Source organism: Gadus morhua, chromosome 23, assembly GCF_902167405.1.
Source record: "Gadus morhua chromosome 23, gadMor3.0, whole genome shotgun sequence".
NCBI lineage: Eukaryota > Metazoa > Chordata > Actinopteri > Gadiformes > Gadidae > Gadus > Gadus morhua.
The window spans coordinates 1,933,828-1,953,620 of record NC_044070.1 but is presented as its reverse complement, the minus strand read 5'-3'; the positions used below and the strand labels follow the sequence as shown (position 1 = coordinate 1,953,620).

The 19,793-nt window shown below is 46.1% G+C and overlaps 1 protein-coding gene across 2 annotated transcripts; it reads left to right on the top strand.

The window, feature by feature from the left end:
• Positions 1 to 706: 706 nt before the first annotated feature.
• plcd1a (phospholipase C, delta 1a) lies at positions 707 to 19,546 on the top strand. Of its 2 annotated transcripts, none has more exons than XM_030348950.1 (15): positions 707 to 1,071; positions 4,355 to 4,513; positions 7,832 to 8,060; positions 8,466 to 8,595; positions 8,974 to 9,202; positions 9,780 to 9,981; positions 10,225 to 10,369; positions 11,608 to 11,760; positions 14,107 to 14,256; positions 14,347 to 14,503; positions 14,682 to 14,798; positions 15,565 to 15,743; positions 16,484 to 16,619; positions 18,345 to 18,494; positions 18,847 to 19,546. In XM_030348950.1, the coding sequence occupies exons 1-15, from the start codon at positions 798 to 800 to the stop codon at positions 18,936 to 18,938; spliced, it is 2,502 nt and encodes an 833-aa protein (XP_030204810.1). In that variant the 5' UTR covers positions 707 to 797; the 3' UTR covers positions 18,939 to 19,546. The 2 variants fall into 2 exon arrangements, with proteins under 2 accessions (XP_030204810.1, XP_030204811.1); XM_030348951.1 differs by lacking the exon at positions 707 to 1,071 and adding an exon at positions 1,948 to 2,463.
• Positions 19,547 to 19,793: the final 247 nt, after the last annotated feature.

Below are 19,793 nucleotides of genomic sequence, written 5' to 3'. Positions count from 1 at the left end.
TATTCCGTTTTAGGCCATCTCACTAAAGGTCACTTAAATTTAGCCTATTCAAGCTCACCAAGTCCAGTATTCAGAATTCAAAGCATTTATTCACAAATACGTTCATGGAAAGCCAAGAAGGCCACAATCCGGACCTAGATTGGCGCGGTAAAAGTGCAAAACCGTACGGTTTGGCAAGAATTCCGTACGGAAACCGTACGGATTCCGTACGGATTCCGTACGGTTTTGCACTTTTACCGCGCCAATCTAGGTCCGGATTGTGGCCTTCTTGGCTTTCCATAGTGAGGGAATCATCACAGTATACCCACTACAATAAAATAGACTACACACCACTGATCATAACCATAGTGCGTTAGAGGGGATCAAACACCCAGAGTCCTCCTTCCTGCATGAAGCCATGGGTACAGGACGGGTTGACCTCAACAATGTTGCTATTCCTTTGCAATCCCATTGGTTTGTGACATTAATATCCCATAGGCCTAGCTATTGAAGGCAACAGCCTGTAGGAAATGATGTAGACAACCAGCAGACATCCAGATGAGCCCGTGTATCCAAACACTTGAAGGCGTTTTACATGGAGTCATATTCTTGGCATTCCTTCCAGAGGTGTTGTCGTAGTGCATTAATTGCCATCGCAAAGTCAACTGTGTAATGGCATGGCCCGGTGCTGAGGTGCAGCCAGGCCTCGTCAGACCGGTGTGGGACCAGGGTGGAGGCAGGCCTCGTCAGACCCGTGTGGGACCAGGGTGGAGCCAGGCCTCGTCAGACCGGTGTGGGAGACCCACCCTGGGGTTGGTATGCGGGTGTTGCCATGTTGCGCACGTCTCACGTCTCACAGTTGGCACACTTGCAGTCCTGACGACAACAGCATCGAGCGCTCCCGGGTCCCGTGCATTGGTGGTGTCACACAGGTGAATCTCCGCTCTGTTTGGAACCATTCTGAGCTCTTCATCTTGATAACGCCGGACTTCGCCTCCTCAGTACGAGGCGTCTGGAGACGCGAGCGGCGATCGGCGCACGGAGACCCCGAGGGACCCAACGACACGATGGATACACCCGGCAGCACGCATGGTGAGTGTTCATGTGTTTTACTGTCAGTGGTGTTCATGTATTTTACTGTCAGTGGTGTTCATGTGTTTTACTGTCCGTGGTGTTCAGCCGATTGTTCACCACATAATTGGCTTTAATGTCCAGGTTTGTTTGAACCATTTGCCCCAGTTTATAAAGTCCACCCACGCCTATAGTTTCTACATCTGACACATGAACTTGACCTTCATTATGAATTTGATGGTTTGTATTTGAGGCCCTGTTTAAATCTAAAAGTCAGATTTGATAATAAGAAATATACAGGCTAGGCGTCCATGGTCGTCCGCAAATTGGGAGTCATGTTTGGTAACACACTGACCGCGTCAGTAAACACCGCAGATAGTTTCAGAGTTTCGTGTTCACAGGGCAACCTCTTTGTTTCAGACTTTCATAGTTTCATGTTCAGGGCATCCTTTAGTCGTCAGGTGAAACAGAAATGGAAAATGCATACCTCATCCAATCTGTGGTATAGGCTTAAACTGAAGGTTGGAAATGTTCTTATATCATTACTCTCCCAATTTATAATATAAGATAGCGCTATTCTCGAGTTACTCTCCTTTTTAAGAATTTATATTTATCCTGAATGTGATCTCTAAATATAAAGCAGACCTGTATACCACCAGATCATTCAGGTCCATGCTCTTTACATGTATTTTATATCTGAACCCGGTTACAGTCTCAAATGACATCCTGATTCCTGACCGCAAGAAAAACTCCCCAAACCAGACAGAAGAAACCCAGACCAGCCAAAAAAATAAAAAGCCCAGCTTTGAATTATAATGTAAAGCCGGTTTAATCAAGCAGGAGGCTATAGTCTCAGCTGTGGAGGGTGGATTAGGGTTATCTGATCCACATCAGAATTATCTGGTCCCAGCTGAGGAGTGGGTCAGGGCAGACAGAAGACTCTGGTCCCAGCTGAGGAGTGTGGATCAAGGATACGGAAGACTCTGGTCCCAGCTGGGGAGTGGATTAGGGCAGATAGGAGCTTCTGGTCCCAGGTGAGGAGTGTTGATCAGGAGAAGAATGTGGTCCCAGAGGAAGAGTGCGGAACCGGACAGAAGCAGCCTTTGGTCCAGCTGAGGAGGGTGGATCAGCTGAGGAGTGTGGATCAGGTCCCAGCTGAGGAGTGTGGATCAGATCCCAGTTTAGGAGGTGGATCAGGGAGACAGGAGCAACCACTCGTAGTCCCGCCCAGAACACAAGCCCTGGCGTCTAAGGGGGCCTGCAGTACGGATTTCGCTTTTCCCGTTTTTTTTGTCCCAAATAGTTGACCCAAAATGCCTTGTTTGCACAAATTCCAAATGCGGACTAAATCAGAGGAACTTCTATTTCAAGAACAACTGAAACAAGTGGCAATGGAGAACGGGAGGCGGCTGGGTAAGCTCTGATATGATCCGAGTTTACCTGCTCCACGTTCTTCTGAGGGTACAGGTATTTTGTAAACATGCCGGCCCGTATTCCAGCTATCGACTCATTTGCTGTGAAAGTGTGTCTTACTAAATGTTATCTTAACTTTATACGGATCTACTCGAGTCGTTATCGGCTGACTGTGTATTGCACTCGCAGCCCGCTGCTCCGCGTCCTTCTGTCCGGAGGATCCAGACCCGCTCCCCTGGCTTCAGGAACCGCACTTTACACCGACAGGGTTTCGGTCCGTTACGCATTACTTCGTTTTTGTGTAATCATATCACCTAAAGTAGATCTAAAATAAGTTTCAACATGGACGAACCGATCAGCGCACCGTAGGTTGAACTCATGCCCTATCTCGTAGCTTCATAATGATAAGGGAAAGATTGGAATAATACAAGAGATTCAGCAATGGTGTAGGCCTATGTGATTCCACTGAGGAACATCCTACTTCATAGTTTCTATTCGAGACGATCATCCAATCAGCTAGACAACGGAACAGTAAGCTCCGAGACCCGACCGTTTGCAGGCGTGCAACCCTGCATCCTCTTTTCATTGTAAGCTTTCTGAGCCTTTACATCAAATAAGAAACCTGGCCTATTTGAAGGTTCATATGGCATCTTACTCTGCTTTAAAGTACTTTTGCAATGCTGTAACACAGTTTACACACACACACACACACACACACACACACACACACACACACACACACACACACACACACACACACACACACACACACACACACACACACACACACACACACACACACACACACACACACTAAAAGTTAATCTGCATGTCTGTGGGTCAACATAGAACATAGATATTCTATGTTGTTCATAATGTATTATGCATTACATTGTTATATGGATAAAGAGCTTGAGAATGCCTTCGATCCAGCAACGTGAGAACTTAATGTGCCCAGAGGCTCAGAGCCATCTGCAGTGAGCTCTGGGTCTCCTGCAGCCTGTTGTAACATGCAGAGATCCCAGTGTCCCAGTCATTGCTAGTCTGTTCAACATGCTAACCTCCCCACCAGTCACTACTAGTCTGTTTAACATGCTCACCTCCCCAACGGTCACCACTGGTCTGTTCAACATGCTATAAACTCCCAACCAGTCACTACGAAAACCCCCTGACTGAGCTGAGCTGCAGGTTTTGGAATTTGGTGTACAAGAGAATCATCCGAGGCGATTGCTCTCAGACGTGTCCTCAACCCTCCACCGCCCTGCCACGGGGCACATAGTCTGCCTTGTTGAGCCTGTGGTGGAGGAAAACATTCTAGGGGCCAGATTAACATTAACTCCCAGCGGACTCCTAAGTGTTTTCCTTTTTTCTTTTATACTGGCGCAGAGTAGACCAAACTACAGTTCCCATCTGTAGTGGCGTGGTTCAGCTCTTCACGTAGGCTGGTGTTAGTCATGGTGTTATTCCTTTTATGAAGGGTAATTTGAGGTTCAGAACTTTAGTCATTCAAGATGTTGTAACTAATGGTTTTGGGGCTTAGAATTAAAGTAGTGAAGCCAAGATTTGTAAATTTTTCCGTTGACTCAGAAATGTTGTTGGATACATTTCTATACGTTGTAATATCCTTCAGGTTATAGTATAACATTTGGCTTCTGGGCCTTCAGAGACAGAACAGTTAAGACGGACAAGGGAGTGAGACGGTTAGCGGGGACGTCGTGGTACATAGGACCACAGCTGGGACCCAGATCAAATCCATATCCACCATCACTTTACCCAAACACGTGTGGGAATAAAGATCGAGTGCAACCCTTAATCGACCATGAAGGCATGGCGGCCCCACAACCAGGGAGACCTGGTGAGCATCTTCTGATCACTATGTTCCCCTCCCCAGGCCTGGAGGGAGACGGGGACCTGAAGTTCCTTCTGACAGGTGGGACCCTGGTTAAGGTCCGCTCCACGTCCTGGCAAAAGAGCCGCTACTACAAGCTCCAGGAGGACTGCAAGACCATGTGGCACGAGTCCCGGAGGACTTTCAAGCCAAAGCAGACCTGTGAGTACCCCCCACATGAGACCATATGGGTACGTTTAGACCAGGGACCATCAGGTTAAAGACTACACCATGTAGGTACGTTAACCAGGAACCGTCAGGTTAAAACTAGACCATGTGGGTACGTTTAGATCAGATACCATCAGGTTAGAACTAGACTGTGTGAGTCGGTAACCAGGAACCGTCAGGTTAAAATTAGAGCATGTGGGTACGTTAAACCAGAGATCAGGTTAAAACTAAAACATGTGGCTAAGTTAGACCAGGAACCATCAGGTTACAACTAGACCATCTGGATACGTTTAACCAGGTATGATCAGGTTAATAAGACTGATCCAGGTTATTGGCTGTCATTCTGGTGTTTTTAACATTCGGCTCTTATCATATTAGATTGATAAGGGCTTATTAAAGTTATTAATCTGTGGGTCGGTCCTAGTTCCCATGGGCCCTCTATTCACAACACTCCTTATCTTAACAGTAGCCTTTTACCACTTTTAGGGAAGTTACTGGAATGGAAACTCTCTCAGGATGGATGTTACACTTTTTCACACACAGAGTAACAGGCATTAGCTACAGCTGGTGGCATTCAATAGCTGTTGCTTTTTGCTTCCCGCACACACACGCGCACACACACACACACACACACACACACACACACGCCACACACGCACACACGCACACACACACACGCACGCACGCACGCACGCACGCACGCACGCACACACACACACACACACACACACACACACACACACACACACTCAACTGACAAAGTACAAAAGGAGATAGGAGATGTATCATTCTATAGTCTGACCAATACAACATTGGAAGCAATATAAACAGCTCCTTCCATGTGTTGAGATTAATTGTTGCATGAATTTATATTATACCATCTTGATTTCGCTATTGAATTTTAAAATTAAAATGAAAACATATCTTACTGATCTACAGTCACTAATTGGAACAAATCACCCAATTTTTCTTTTACAAAAAATAAAATAAAATAATTTCTCCCAGCTGACTGAACCAAATATTGAACCCCTACAGAATAATACCAACTAGAGTCCAACCGATAAAGGATTTTTAAGGTTGATACCGATACAAATATTTGGTGATTTAAAAATCTGATATTCCGATACATCGGCCAATATATATTTTAAAAATAATTCCAGAAACGCGCAACAAAACATAAACGGATTTTCCTAACATTGGTTATTTGTAGTTATTAATGAGTCCACCCTAAAATAATAAGGTAATGCAGTTTAAAAATAAACTTTATTTTATTGTTTTATTGTCACAACAGAAAAGTCAAAATCAAAATTTATTAAAGTTCTGATAAATAAAATGTAAAATACAAACTTAAGATATGAAACTCAAAGTCCTTTGAACAATACACAATAACCCCAAAAAATAAATAAGGGTCAGGCTCAATTAATTAATCGGCCGATACCGATAGTTTGGAAAATGCCTATTATCGGCCGATAATATCGGCCCGCCGATATATCGGTCAGGCTCTAATACTAACCATTGTGTCAGTGCCAGGGAACCTAAACTGAGCCCAATGACACTCAAGCGTTGCAAATTCTGAGGAGCAACCATGCATGGAAAATATCCCATAAGCCCCCCTGCCGGGCTGAAGGGTACCATACTGGGCCTGATGCACACACACGTTAGGATGCAGCCCCTCTCTCTAAGCAGACGGTTTCATGCCACACTCAATATTTTCATTCTGTTTTCGCTCATGTTCTGTGTGATGAAAGTAGCGTGTGAGGCTGTGTGAGGCCAGAACAATACCTCCTGTCTCAGGCTGATATCTGGTATCTCAACAATGCCTGAGACACATACTGGGATTGAGATTCCTCTGAGTCCTCTTTTCCCAATTGATAGGTTTCCAAAATTCCCAGTGGTCACGATCTTTCCACAATAGGTCTTGTTATGCTGCGGCTACTAACGATAGAAACCAAACAAAACAATCGCTGCTGTTGTGGTCCGAGGGTGAGGGAGTTATTATATCATGATATGAATCCAGAAGTCAGCTGAGGTGACGCCACTCTGGCTGGGCGTGTTCCGACCACACCCACCTCCCCCTGCGGTTGTGTTCCCCTCTCCGCCGCTGGAATAGAGAAACATTCCTTAGCCCAATCAACAGCCTTCTGTCTGCTATCCCCTGGTATTTTGGTTGGTATTTACTTGGCGAGCGCTGTGGAGAGAAGAACGAGCCACAGTTCACTGACCTTGTAGATTCAACCCTTTTAGTGTTGTTTTGGTTTGAATCCATGGCAGCCTGGATGGTGACGTCCTCTGGGTCCCAGGACCCCTGCTTCCATACAATAAGGGGCTCAGCTACAGTGGAGGGCCCCCAAAGGTGTTGTTAGGGGGGGTTGTGGTTTTAAGGGGCCTTCCGTTTATGTTGTCTGTTTCACAAAGTATTAACATTAAATAAGTAAATAGAAGAGAGTGGTTTGTAAGAGCGCATTATGGTACTCTGAGCTTCACGGAATGTGTATGCGGGCGAGAGGAGGGAGGTCGATTAAATCACAGCATTGTAAACCACATAACCAAATCTCTGTGGAATGCGTTGAGTTAGCCATCGGGCAGCAGATAGTGGTCACGTCTCGGCTGCTCGGCCTCCCGGCCCCACAGGGGATGATTTACTGAGCTGTCAGAGGAGCAGAATAGAGAAGGCCTGGCAAGAGATCATTAAGTTAGGGTTAACCAACACTCTATGGACCGGGTTATAAGGAATAGAACAATCCATACATAGTGGTCAGTATTAAGTTGTTCAAATCCCAATGCCTGCTTCATACCTTCAGCAAGATGCATAACCAATCCCTTGCAATTATTGACATGTATCTGAAAAATAAATCACAACCAATAGCTTGTTAGTAATGACCTGTGTCTGAAAATAAATCAATGCATCTACTAAATAGTAAATAGTACTTATTAGAGTGTATTCATAAAAAGTGTGTGAATTTACACAGTTTAGCAGTGTAATCTTTGCTCAGTCAGAGCCAACCCAGTTCTGTAGCCTCCCATAGTCCACACTAACCCTGTCCCTGTCCCTCATTCGTCATTCACCAGCTTCATATTATAACATTCAACAGCTAAGTTAATGACAATGAAAGGATTTTGGTCAAACACACAGCTACACTGGCCAAACACAATGGCTATTTATTATATAATTTAATGTCCTTAAGAGGGGAAAACAAGGTTTATCAGGTGAAGGATTCATGATGACGCACGGGTTGGAAATATCCAACTATGGATCAAAAGGACTAAATGGCTGATCCTCAACCAAGCAGAATGACATCCGTCTCCCCCCAGTCTCCGTGGAGGACATCGAGTCCCTGCGCCACGGCCGCCTTTCGGAGGGCCTCCAGAAGTACACGCACCCCAGCGCAGAGGACCGCTGTTTCTCCATCCTCTTCAAAGACCACCACAAGCACCTGGACCTGATGGCCGCCTCGGCAGAGGACGCCAGGAGGTGGGTCAGCGGCCTGGAGAAGTTGGTCAGCAACATGAGGAGCCTCAGCCGGCAGACGAAGAGCGAGCAGTATCCTTCAGAGACACAGCCCACCAGCTGCTGCTTCTCCTTAGGGTCCATCCCTGACCCATGGTCCAAGGCTACATGTACCCTCCTGATCAAATCTATCCACTTCCCAGTTCTGTCCATAAAGGCCAAAACGAGAAATGTGTTTATTGAAACAGCAGACTGGAACAGGTCTTTCTATCTCTATGCAGTCCCAGCAGGTCCAGACCAAAGATTATTGTTGAGAGCATATCAAACGAAATATAAGTTATCACTTGAGCTTTCTGGTCAAAAGATGTATTCATGACAGTATTGCTAAAGTTGTTATCTATCTATCTATCTGTTTTCATTTGTATCATAATTAAGTTTCATTGTTTTGAACCTGCCGGAGCTTTCAGGTGTACGTTTTTCCTTTAATCTGAAAAAAAGCTGGATTTTCAACTGCATGCGAAAAGCGGATAAGAATGAGGACAACAAGATGACCTTGAAGGAGCTGAAGCACTTCTTGCGGCAGATCAACGTGGAAGTGGACGACACGTATGCAGAGGAACTCTTCAAGGTGAGACACTCTTTGACAACAAGATAACAAAGAACCTCAACTGACAAATACCCACTTCTTAACTGAATGCTGAAAAATTTTAAATAGCAGCTGGCAATTTGTTTCTGACTCATCCCCCGGATGCCATCTCCTCCCTTATTGGTTCCACTGCTCCTCCTATAGTCATGTGTCTTCAGTCGTTCTAACTTTAGATGCTTGTAGCCTTATTCTAAGAGATGATGATGGTTTTCCACTCTGGGTGGATTTTAAATCTCCTGGCCATGCGATCATTATACATATTGTTAGCCAACAGTTCCAAACACTCTCACACTTCCTCACTGACCCTCCCATCGTGACTCATTGTTTCCTCATTGGCATGCTGTTGTTGCGTGATCTCAGAAATGTGACAAGTCCAAGTCGGGCTCGCTGGAAGGCCCGGAGATCAAGCACTACTACGACCTGCTGACGCACCGGGAGGAGATCGACGTGATGTTCAAGAAGTACGCCAACTCCGAGGGCCACATGAGCGCCCGCGACCTCCTCACCTTCCTGCTCACCGAGCAGAGGGAGCAGGTCGGCCTGGGCCATGCCGTCACACTCATCAACAAGTACGAGATGGATGAGACAGGTACTCCTCTCAGCCAGAACCCTGACCCCGACCCTGACCCCAACCCTGACCCTGACCATGACCCCGACCATGACCCCAACCCTGAGCCTGACCCCGACCCTGACCCCAACCATAACCCCAACCCTGAGCCTGACCCCAACCATGACCCCAACCCTGACCCTGAGCCTGACCCCAACCCCAACCCCGACCATGACCATGACCCGACCATGACCCAAACCCCGACCCTGAGCCTGGCCCTGACCCCGACCCTGGTGAGGTCGGGGTCAGGGTCTTTGGTTGTGGGTGAGGGTTTCAGTTCGCATGACTATTGTTTTGAACAGTATCTCCAATGCATTATTTATCTTTATTTTTTGTACCTGATGGAAGCATGTTGTCTTTCCCTACGAGAGTTTTGTACTTTGTTAATGCATATTAATTAAAAAGTCTCTTAATCATAAAAATATGTATATAGGCGGGGCCCTATCGTTGTTAAGGCGGCCGCCTTAACCATACTGTGCTGGGGGAAACAATGCATTTTTATGAGCGTCTAATGAGCCGCCTGTCCGTCTAAAGAGTGTCTCTCCGTCTGCCCCTCCAGCCAAGCAGACGCAGCACATGACCAAAGATGGCTTCCTGATGTACATGCACCACGAGGACGGGGCGGTGCTGAACCCGGCCCACAGTGCAGTGCACCAGGACATGGGCCAGCCCCTCAACCACTACTACATCTCCTCCTCCCACAACACCTACCTGACCGCAGACCAGCTGAAGGGGCCCAGCAGCACCGAGGCCTACATACGGTGAGGCTCCTGACCCCCATAGGGCCCCCAGGGTGAAGGAGGTTCATACACTACAATATCAGTTGAAGTAAGAGAGTTTAATGGTTAGAAAGGGGATGGGTTTGAGCCCCAAAGCCTTTTTTTCTAACCCCTACCTGCTCACTGATGACCAGACCCCCTAAACCCCTGTGGTAAAGCCCCTGCTGACAGACATACTGTAGAGATGTGTCCCTGGAGGCTGATCGAGGCGTGTCTCCTCCCCAGGGCCCTGATGAAGGGCTGTCGCTGCGTGGAGCTCGACTGTTGGGACGGGTCGAGCGGGGAGCCCGTCATCTACCATGGCTACACCCTCACATCCAAAGTGCTCTTCAGAGATGTCATCAAGGCCATCAAAGACTACGCCTTCAAAGTAGGCGTCCTGACACCACCCCCAGAGGCTAGGAGCTAGCACGTAGCTAGTAGAGTAGCTAGTAGCCTTCTTTTGAATGTTTCATGGTGTTGCGTTTATGCGCTGTCTTGTGTTTCGAGGTGTAGTCCATCTTGGTGTTCCTGCTGCTTGTCACTAGTTTCTAGTACCAAGGAAGTATCTAGAGGCATAGCAAATTGATGATAATTTCTCTGGCTGATAAAATTGAAGCCAGTTGCTGTGTCTGTAACGGGGGGGCTAGGCAGAACCCAAGTGCAGTGCACAGACAGATTACAGTTGTAGGATAGTTTCAAGGATTTATTCTGGTACAGGATTGGGCAGGCGGAGAGCAGACAGTGAGTCACCGACTCACCGAGGTGGGCAGGGAATCGTCGGTGGGTCAGCAGGCGAGGGGTCGGCAACGGGAGGGCAGAAGAGCAGAATGGGAGTCGGGAACTGGAGAGCAGACAGGCCGACAGGGAATCGACGTCGGGCAGGCGGTCAGGCAGGCGGTCAGGCAGGCGAAGGGTCGATAACAGGAAGTCAGGCATGTGGATCAGGAGACGGGGACAGAGGAGCAGTAAGACCGACAGGGACTGGACGGCAGGCAGGAGGTCAGACAGGCGAGGGTTCGTTAATAGGCAGAGTGGAGTAGACAAAGTCAATTGTGAGTTGCGGGAAAGCTCCGAATGAAACGAGACAATCTGGTGAAAACTGAGTGAAAGGAGAGGACTGTTATAGGGGGAGTACAGGTAAGGTGGTTGGGTTAATTAGGGGAGATCAGGGTGGCAGGCAGGTGAACGGGAAAACCAGGGGCGGACCATGACAGTGTCGGGGTGCAGCATATGACTCCTTCATGGTTGTTACGGCCAGCCACGGGGAACCAGCCAGTAACAAGCTTTTATTCAAATGCATGGAGAATCCAAAATACAAGACAATAAGTAAAATAAATATAGGTGATTCCACACTTTAACAAACTAAGTGGACAAAAACGATGTGTTAGCTAGCCATAGGCTAAACATAAACAGAGGGAGAGCCCCTGTAAACCTATATAACTCATGAATAAACAATAGCGTGTGTGTGTGTGTGTGTGTGTGTGTGTGTGTGTGTGTGTGTGTGTGTGTGTGTGTGTGTGTGTGTGTGTATGTGTGCATGTGTGTGTATGTAATTGTGTGTGGTGTGTGTGTCTTTGTATGTGTTGTGCGTGTGTGTTTGTGTGTGTGTGTGTGTGTGTGGTCCAGACCTCAGAGTACCCGGTGATCCTTTCCCTGGAGAACCACTGCACGGTGCCCCAGCAGAAGCTGATGGCCCACCACATGGCCTCCATCCTGGGGGAGGCGCTGGTCACCACACCCGTCTCCAGCACCATGCCCACCCGCTTCCCCTCCCCCGAGGTCCGTAACTCTGACACACATTCTGTTGTTACACACTATAAATCTTCTCATATCTTATATTTCTCAAACTTATCTTAAAACGCCAACATATTCTTTATTTTGCTGACCACTTGCTTTTTTTATCCCGACAATAGCCTCCTAAGGACAGTTCCTCTGCGTCTCTCTCGTAGATCGCATCGTTCAACGTCTTTGTTCAATGCGGTTGCACGATCAGCAGCTTGCGGTTTCACTTTCGCTCCAGTTAGAACTGCTCACGATGATATCGCTGCGTTGTCTCTGTGGAGACAGCGCAGCAACACCTCTACCAAAGCCCCCCCCCCCGGAACCGTCGCATTTACATCAAAATGAAATCCAATAAACCGCCAATGTGTGTGTAGGGTCTGAGGGTAAATTGGGGTGCTAGCTCAAGCAACCTAATTTAAAACTTAAGCAAACCTAAGTTAGGCTACTTTTTAGCCTGATGCTGATGCTGTTGCGTCTCTCAGCTGTGCCAGAGCGTTCAGAGTTGCTAGGTAAACCACCTGACGTCGCCGCCCGGTGCAGCAGTGTGAACTGCCCAGTTTTGAATCCATCCCTTAGTGACCTTGAGGGAAACAACCTTCTACTCTGCGAGCCTCCACCATATTTGAGGAGAGGAGTCTGCTCCTTTAAAAGCCATCAAGGTCATCATGTGTTCTCACCCCGGTCTCAACGTCTTTACCATGCTAGAACATAGTTGGGTCCAAAGATTACTGTCTGTCATTCATATTTATTTAAGTATGGTAATGGTGTTCATGATCGCTTTTACTGGAAGCACGAAACACGAAAGGGAGGGGCGAGCAGGCTGTTTGTTTGGGATCTCGCTTCAAATACCAACAGAAGTTAGTCACCCAACATCACTGATACAACCTTTAACTAATGATGTGCATGTTAACTAAAGTAATAGTGTGCATGTTAACTTTGGTAATGGTGTTCATATTAACTATAAGAATCAGAATCAGAATCACTTTTATAACATCTTACAGTACACAAGAGTAAAATTCTTAGGCTTGGTTCCTCAACAATCACATAGCAGCAACAGTACAAGATAGAATAAATAAATAAAGATAAGAAACCATATGAAAAGAAACGAAGTAAAAAATATAAAATAAGTATTAAAATAAATAAGTAAGTAGCAGCATCAATAATAATAAAAAGTAACGAGGTGTAATAAAGTGTGAAGTGTAGGGTGTTCAAGTGGTAGTGATAGCAGCCACAGGTAGGGTTATTGTGCAATAGATAAATGCTGTGTAAATACAATCGATGGTTAAATACCAGTCTGTTGGTATGCGTGTGGATGGTTGGGGGGTAGTGTGTTTCTCCAGGAGTCTGACTGCTTGGGGGGAAAAAACTTTGTCATCCTCTGGGTTTTGGCCCTTAGGCTCTGGTACCGCCTCCCTGACGGCAGTAGCTCAAACAGTTTCTGTTTGTTACTTTGCCCGTGGAGAGGGAGAGGTTGAAAATGTTTGTGAATACACCAGCCAGCTGGTCCGCACATACTTTGAACACCCGGCCAGGTAACCCATCTGATTGGTGGAGACGTTTCAGCCTGTGCTTGTAGGCGGGCACAAGGAGAATGGAAGAGTGCTCTGATTTGCCGAACGGGGGGCGGAGGAGGGGTTTGTATGCATTGCGGAATTGAGTGTAGGCGTGATCCAAGCATCTTCCGCCTCTCGTGTTTACAGTAATGTGTTGATAGAATTTTGGCAAAACTTTCTTCAGCGATGCTGGGTTAAAGTCTCCAACCACTATTAGAGCTATATGGTGTTCATGTTAACTATGGTAATGGTGTTAATGTTAGCTACGGTAATGATGTTCATGTTAACTGTGGTAATGGTGGTCATGGTACTATGACCACCACTATGGTAAGGGGTTTCATGTTAACTAAGGAAGTTAATGTCGTTCATGTTAACTGTGGTAATAGCTTTATGTTGACTATGGTAATTACCCTAACCCTATCCATGATTTAAACTTTACCCCTAAGGGTTAACCCACTAGGGATCAGATTTAGAGTTCACCCTAACCGCAACCCTATTAAATAATGTATAAGTGAATATCATGAAGTTAAAAACCATGAGTCAATTACTACTAGACCATCAGTTATATGTTAATTGACTGTTAGATTTTGTTATGTTAATGCTTATTACTGCATTTACTGTTGTTCATCAATGGTTCATTATTAAATCCTTCTAAAAGTACAATATTCCACTCGAGCTGCTGGGAGACTCCTTTTACTCCTTCCTATTGGTCTGCAGATGTTTCAATTGGAAGGACCTGATTGGTTATAATCGTGTTGATGGGCATTTTTTCTCGTCCGGTGGCGTGAAGGAGCTGAAGGGAAAGTTCCTCATCAAAGGAAAACGTCTGAACAAACTGAACGCCGTGTTCAGCAACAACAACTCGGCTGAGGTGGACAGCGTGTCAGAGGAGGACGAGGCCGGCGACAGCAAGGAGAACGGAGACAAGGCCAAGCCAAAGGTATGAGACCACTCTCTAAATACTGGTAACGGCCGGTGGCTGAGGTACAGGTGTCCCCAGCTAAGCAGTCTGGTGTATCTTTCCTAACAGAAGGCCAAGATCCAGCTGGCAAAGGAGCTGTCCGACATGGTCCTCTACTGCCGGAGTGTCCACTTCGGTGGCTTCGAGCACGCCAAGGACTCGCAGGCCTTCTACGAGATGTCCTCCCTGAAGGAGAGCAAGGCCTTCAGCCTGGCAGACACCTCCGGTGAGAGCCCACCCTCCATGTTCTGCTGTAGCCAGACCCCCTCCTTGTCCTGCTCCAGTCAGACCCCCTCCATGTCCTATCATCTAGAACCCTTTATCTCATCTTCCACTTCATCTCTCTCTTGGTCTTCAGCTCTATCTCCACGGTGTGTGTTCATTAACAGTGTGCTCCTCCACAGGCCCCGCCTTTCTCCATCACAACATGGACAAGCTGACCAGGATATACCCGGCAGGCTCTAGGACCGACTCATCCAACTACAACCCTGTGCCCATGTGGAACACGGGATGCCAGATCGGTACGGCAACAAGCACGAGACCTGCTCAACTCGTTTGTTGAGGAATGTTAATGACGTAATTTATAGAGCGGCTTTCAGAACCCTTTGCTGCCTTGCAACAAACATCAACACGGATGGCACAAGTTTAACGGGTACACTGAAATGTTTATTGTACAATGTGTATTCATACCTACCTTCATCCAGTTTGCTTACCTTTGTTTGTTGAGGAAACTGTTGGAAGTTGTCACTCTCTTACAATATCCGACCTTTATACAGCAGATCAGACCCGTACTTGTCCTTCATTCAATATGGTCTGAGGGCGGTTTACCTCTAGGCACAACAGGCCGGATCAACTCATTATGGAGTTCCGGACCAAGACTTCCTCTTCCATTGTTTACAGTCTGAGCTCAGCAACTTGACACGCAAGGATGGAGTTGGAGTTGATTCATAAGTAGCCAGCCTACACTCTGTGAACAGTATGAAGCATAAATAGGATTTATTTAAGATATTTGTTTGACACAGCTAATTAAAGGCTAAAGCGTCGTCAGATGAAAGCCAATGAGTTCGGATATGGTTACCTGCATGCTACCAAATGCTTCTCAAACGCGATTGGTCAATACTACTCAGATTAACTAACTATCGACAAACAAAACATTTCCAATACCCAAACCATGTCCTGTTGCTTACAGATTCTGCATTCATATGCAGATATATTTTTCTCGCTATATCCTTCATGTGACCGGGGCACCATTGACTCTGACACTCTGTCTCTCATCCTGGTGCCTAGTGGCGCTCAACTTCCAGACAACCGGCAAGGAGATGGACCTGAACCAGGGCCGCTTCCTGGCCAACGGCGGGTGTGGCTACGCCCTGAAGCCCGAGTTCCAGAGGGACCCCTCGTCCCAGATGAACCCCAGCTCCCTCTCCAAGGGGCCCTGGCTGCAGAAGAAGATGTTCCACGTCATGGTAAGATGGAGGAAGGTCCCCAAACCCTGGATCACAGACAGCCTACTTTGAGGTTTTTGCCTCCCAGCCAAGAGGTTCTGGGTTTGAACCACCGATAGCCGCAGTCTACCTGCAAGCCTCATTGAGATGCCTGCCACACTTAGCTGCTCATTCATGACCAAAATCAATGTAAATCACTTGGATACATTCTGCTGAATGACTCCATAGAAAAGCTTCAACTGAGCCTGACTTATCTATTTACCAATGACTTATCTCTATCTCTATGGCTCTTTTGCAAAGCAAGCGGAACTCTGCATCAGTGAACTCAGATGTGTGTGTCTGCCATACAGGGCCGCTGCTGGGGGGGGGGGGGGGGGGGGGGCACCGGCCTTGGGTGATAGGTTACACAATTAAGAAAAAACACAACGGTGGGCCTCTTCATCACTAATATATATAGTTATAATTCAATGATGTAATTTTAATTTATTTTTTTAAACCTCAATTTTTGGTGCCCCCCCCAGGTAGGCGGTGCCCTACGCACTCTGCGTACTCTGCGTCTAGGGAGTGGCGGGCCTGCTGCCATAAACCAAAGTTCATTGATTGATTCAGAGCGACTGATTGCATAGATCAGGCTTTGTTTAGTTTGTTGAGTCACTGCTAAGGAGTGTGTGATTTGTGTGTTGTGTGTCATGTGATTTGTGTTGTGTGGTGCGTATTGTGTGTGGTGTGTGGTATGTGGTGTGTGCTGTGCGGCCCTCCAGGTGATCTCCGCCCAGCAGTTGCCCAAAGTGAACAAGGAGAAGCACAAGTCCATCGTGGACCCGCTGGTCAGGGTGGAGGTGTGTGGTGTGGACGCTGACAACGCCAGCAAGGAGACCAATCACATTGAAAACAATGGTACTTCCACACACACACGCACACACACACACACACACACACACATTCACACACACACACACACACACACACACACACACACACACACACACACACACACACACACACACACACACACACACACACACATATATACACCCACATACACCCACACGCACACATGTTTTATGAAATACATTTCTGCGGCAGGGTAGTTGGAAGCTGAACAATTTATATTCTTGTTGAAAGGATGATTGCTGCTTCCTTTGAGGTTAAATTTATTTCATGTATTTCATAAAAACACACACGTGCACACACCTTAAAAACATGACAGCATTGTTCCCTTAACATAAGCGTACACACTAGTTTCATGTGTATTGTATTGTGTATTGTATCTGACAAATTTACATTGGATCAAAGGATAATAGTGTCTGCTAAATGCCCTAAATGTAAATGTTTACAACCACTCTGGTACAGACACACACATTCACATGCACCTATTAATAATGGCACACACACACTCACCTTATATGTGTATAGCTTAATAGCTTAAAGTGTAATTCCAGCGTAAATTGAACCCAGGGTCATTGTTTTGGCATGAAACCCCATCAAATAAGCCCTCCAGATACCTTTTTCATTGAAAATTGAGTATTAGAGTTTGCCCGGCGCAATGTTTGGCGTCCATGTTATTGGCTTGGGGCATTGAGTTTTGCTTCCAAATTGGCATTTTTGAACCACTAATATTGCTAAAAACAGCACCAAACCTCTGCAGTAACATGACTACAACCTAGTTTGCAAACACAGAGTTTATTTAAAAAGACAGTTTAACAAGCATTACTGGTAGGTCCGTGTTTACAGGAAGTCCACACAAGTCGATTGCAGAATAAGCCGGAGTTCAGTTCAAGGAGGAAAGTTTTGGAATTTATAATTTACATAATTTATATTTATAAATAATATATATCATGTGTTGACACGTAAATTAAAGGACTTGCATATGTAAGTTAGTCACAAAATATTTGTTCGCTACAATCAAGCATGGCACGTTGTTGACAGAAGACGAGATTAACGCAAAGAGTGAAGGACGGCTCAAGCACTGGAGAAGACAACCAATCTACAGCTTGAAGTCAAGAGAGAGAGATGGTTCGTGTTTGTGTATTCCCCGGCTGCCGAAAACAAATGAAAAGTTGCCCCAGAAACTTTCCATAGACTGCCATCGCAGTGTCATTGAAGAAGAATGCTATTCCACGAGTGCGGCAAGTGGCCACGGATAGACTTGAGGTAAAGTTGTTTTCTTATTTGTCTGAACTGAACTCCGGCGCATTCGGCAATCGACTTGTGTGGACTTCCTGAAAACACAGACCTACCGGTAATGCTTGTTAAACTGTCTTTTTAAATAAACTCCGGGTTTGCAAACTAAGTTGTTTGTGCTTTGTTTTATGTGTAGGGAACCTACTCATGCTACTGCAGAGGTTTGGTGCTATTTTTAACAATAGTAGTGGTTAAAAAATGCAGATTTGGAAGCAAAACCCAATGCCCCAAGCCAATAACATGGACGCCAAACATTGCGACGGGCAAACTCTAATGCTCGATTTTCAATGAAAAAGGTATCTGGAGGGCTTATTTGATGGGTTTTCATGCCAAAACAAAGACCCTGGCTTCAATTTTCGCCTGAATTATACTTTTACACTTTGTTTGCAGACCAGCAATACAAAGTGCTAACCCAGTTACCAATGCACCCCTCTGTAGGCTTCAACCCCATGTGGAACGAGAGCTTCAGGTTCCTGGTCCACGTCCCTGAGCTGGCCATGGTGCGCTTCCTGGTGGAGGACTACGACTCCACGTCCCAGAATGACCTGGTTGGCCAGTACTGCCTCCCCCTGACAAGCGTCCAGAACGGTACGCTACCTCTCTTCACTGAAGGAAACCAAGCTCTACGTCCACACTACTAAATTAGTCTCATGAACGCATCTGAAACGCTTACCTTCTCCCCTTTTTAATTCCTCTCCTAAAGACTCAATATTAAGGAGCTCTACACAACTGAATAAGTCTCATGATCGCATCTGAAACGCATACCTTCTCCCCTTTTCAATACATTATTATTATTTAAATGTCCAGCATTTATCACATTCAATCCATCTAAATTAACTTTTGGTTCAGTTTTTAAACTGTGACAATACAATGCATTCCTGTGGTTCAGGTCCTATGACCTGAAATAATTGTCCTTCCTTTTTACTTCCTGTTGCTTCAGGATATCGTCACGTTCCCCTACTGACCAAGAGAGGGGACGTCATCTCCTCTGCTGGGCTGTTTGTCCACCTCATGCTGCTGGACACCAAGTAGAGCAGGAGCCATGGAGCCCACAGCCAGAGTCTGCCTTATCCTTACCCAGGAGCCATGGACCTCACAGCAAGAGTCTGCCTGATCCTTACCAAGGAGCCATGGACCGCACAGCCAGAGTCTGCCTGATCCTTACCAGGAGCTATGGACCACACAGTCTGCCTGATCCTTACCAGGAGCCAGGGACGAAAATGGCCTGACCCTTAATGCCACACCCTCCCATCGCCATGTCCTTTATAACCCAGTCGCTAGCTTTGGTTATTTTCTTTCGTTTTCGTATCTTTTAAATTGAAATTGTATTATTTTACTCAGCAATAGTAATAATTATGAAATATAAAACAAGTGGTGTTCTTCGATAGCTTTTTAAAATGTTAACTCTTCATTTTATTGTTTAAATTCAGCACTTTGGCGAGGGTAAAGCAGAGAACGCATAAGAGTTGCCCGATTTTAAACAGGATTTAAAGAAAGGTGAGGAAACGTACGTGAGAGTGAGTGTGGAAGAAGATTCTCTCTCAGGCCATTATATTATACACATATATTATATTATCCAAAAGAAGTATTGTCAGCATATCACTTATGTATTTAAATGTAGTCTATCTGAGTAGACCCAATTTTGTGTTTTTGGGCCAAACTTTCTCTTATTTTTCCCTCTCTCTCCTGCCCTTTGACAGTGTTGTGTGTTTCATGTTTTTACACTGCCAAATATGCCCGTCTTAGGCACGCCTTCTTCTTGGCATGGTCTATGCGTTTACACTGCCCAAGGTCAATTGCCTGCTTGAGCTAGCACCCCAATTTACCCTCCCAGACCCTGCACACATTGGCGGTTTCATTCTGATGTAAATGCAATTAGACGGCTCC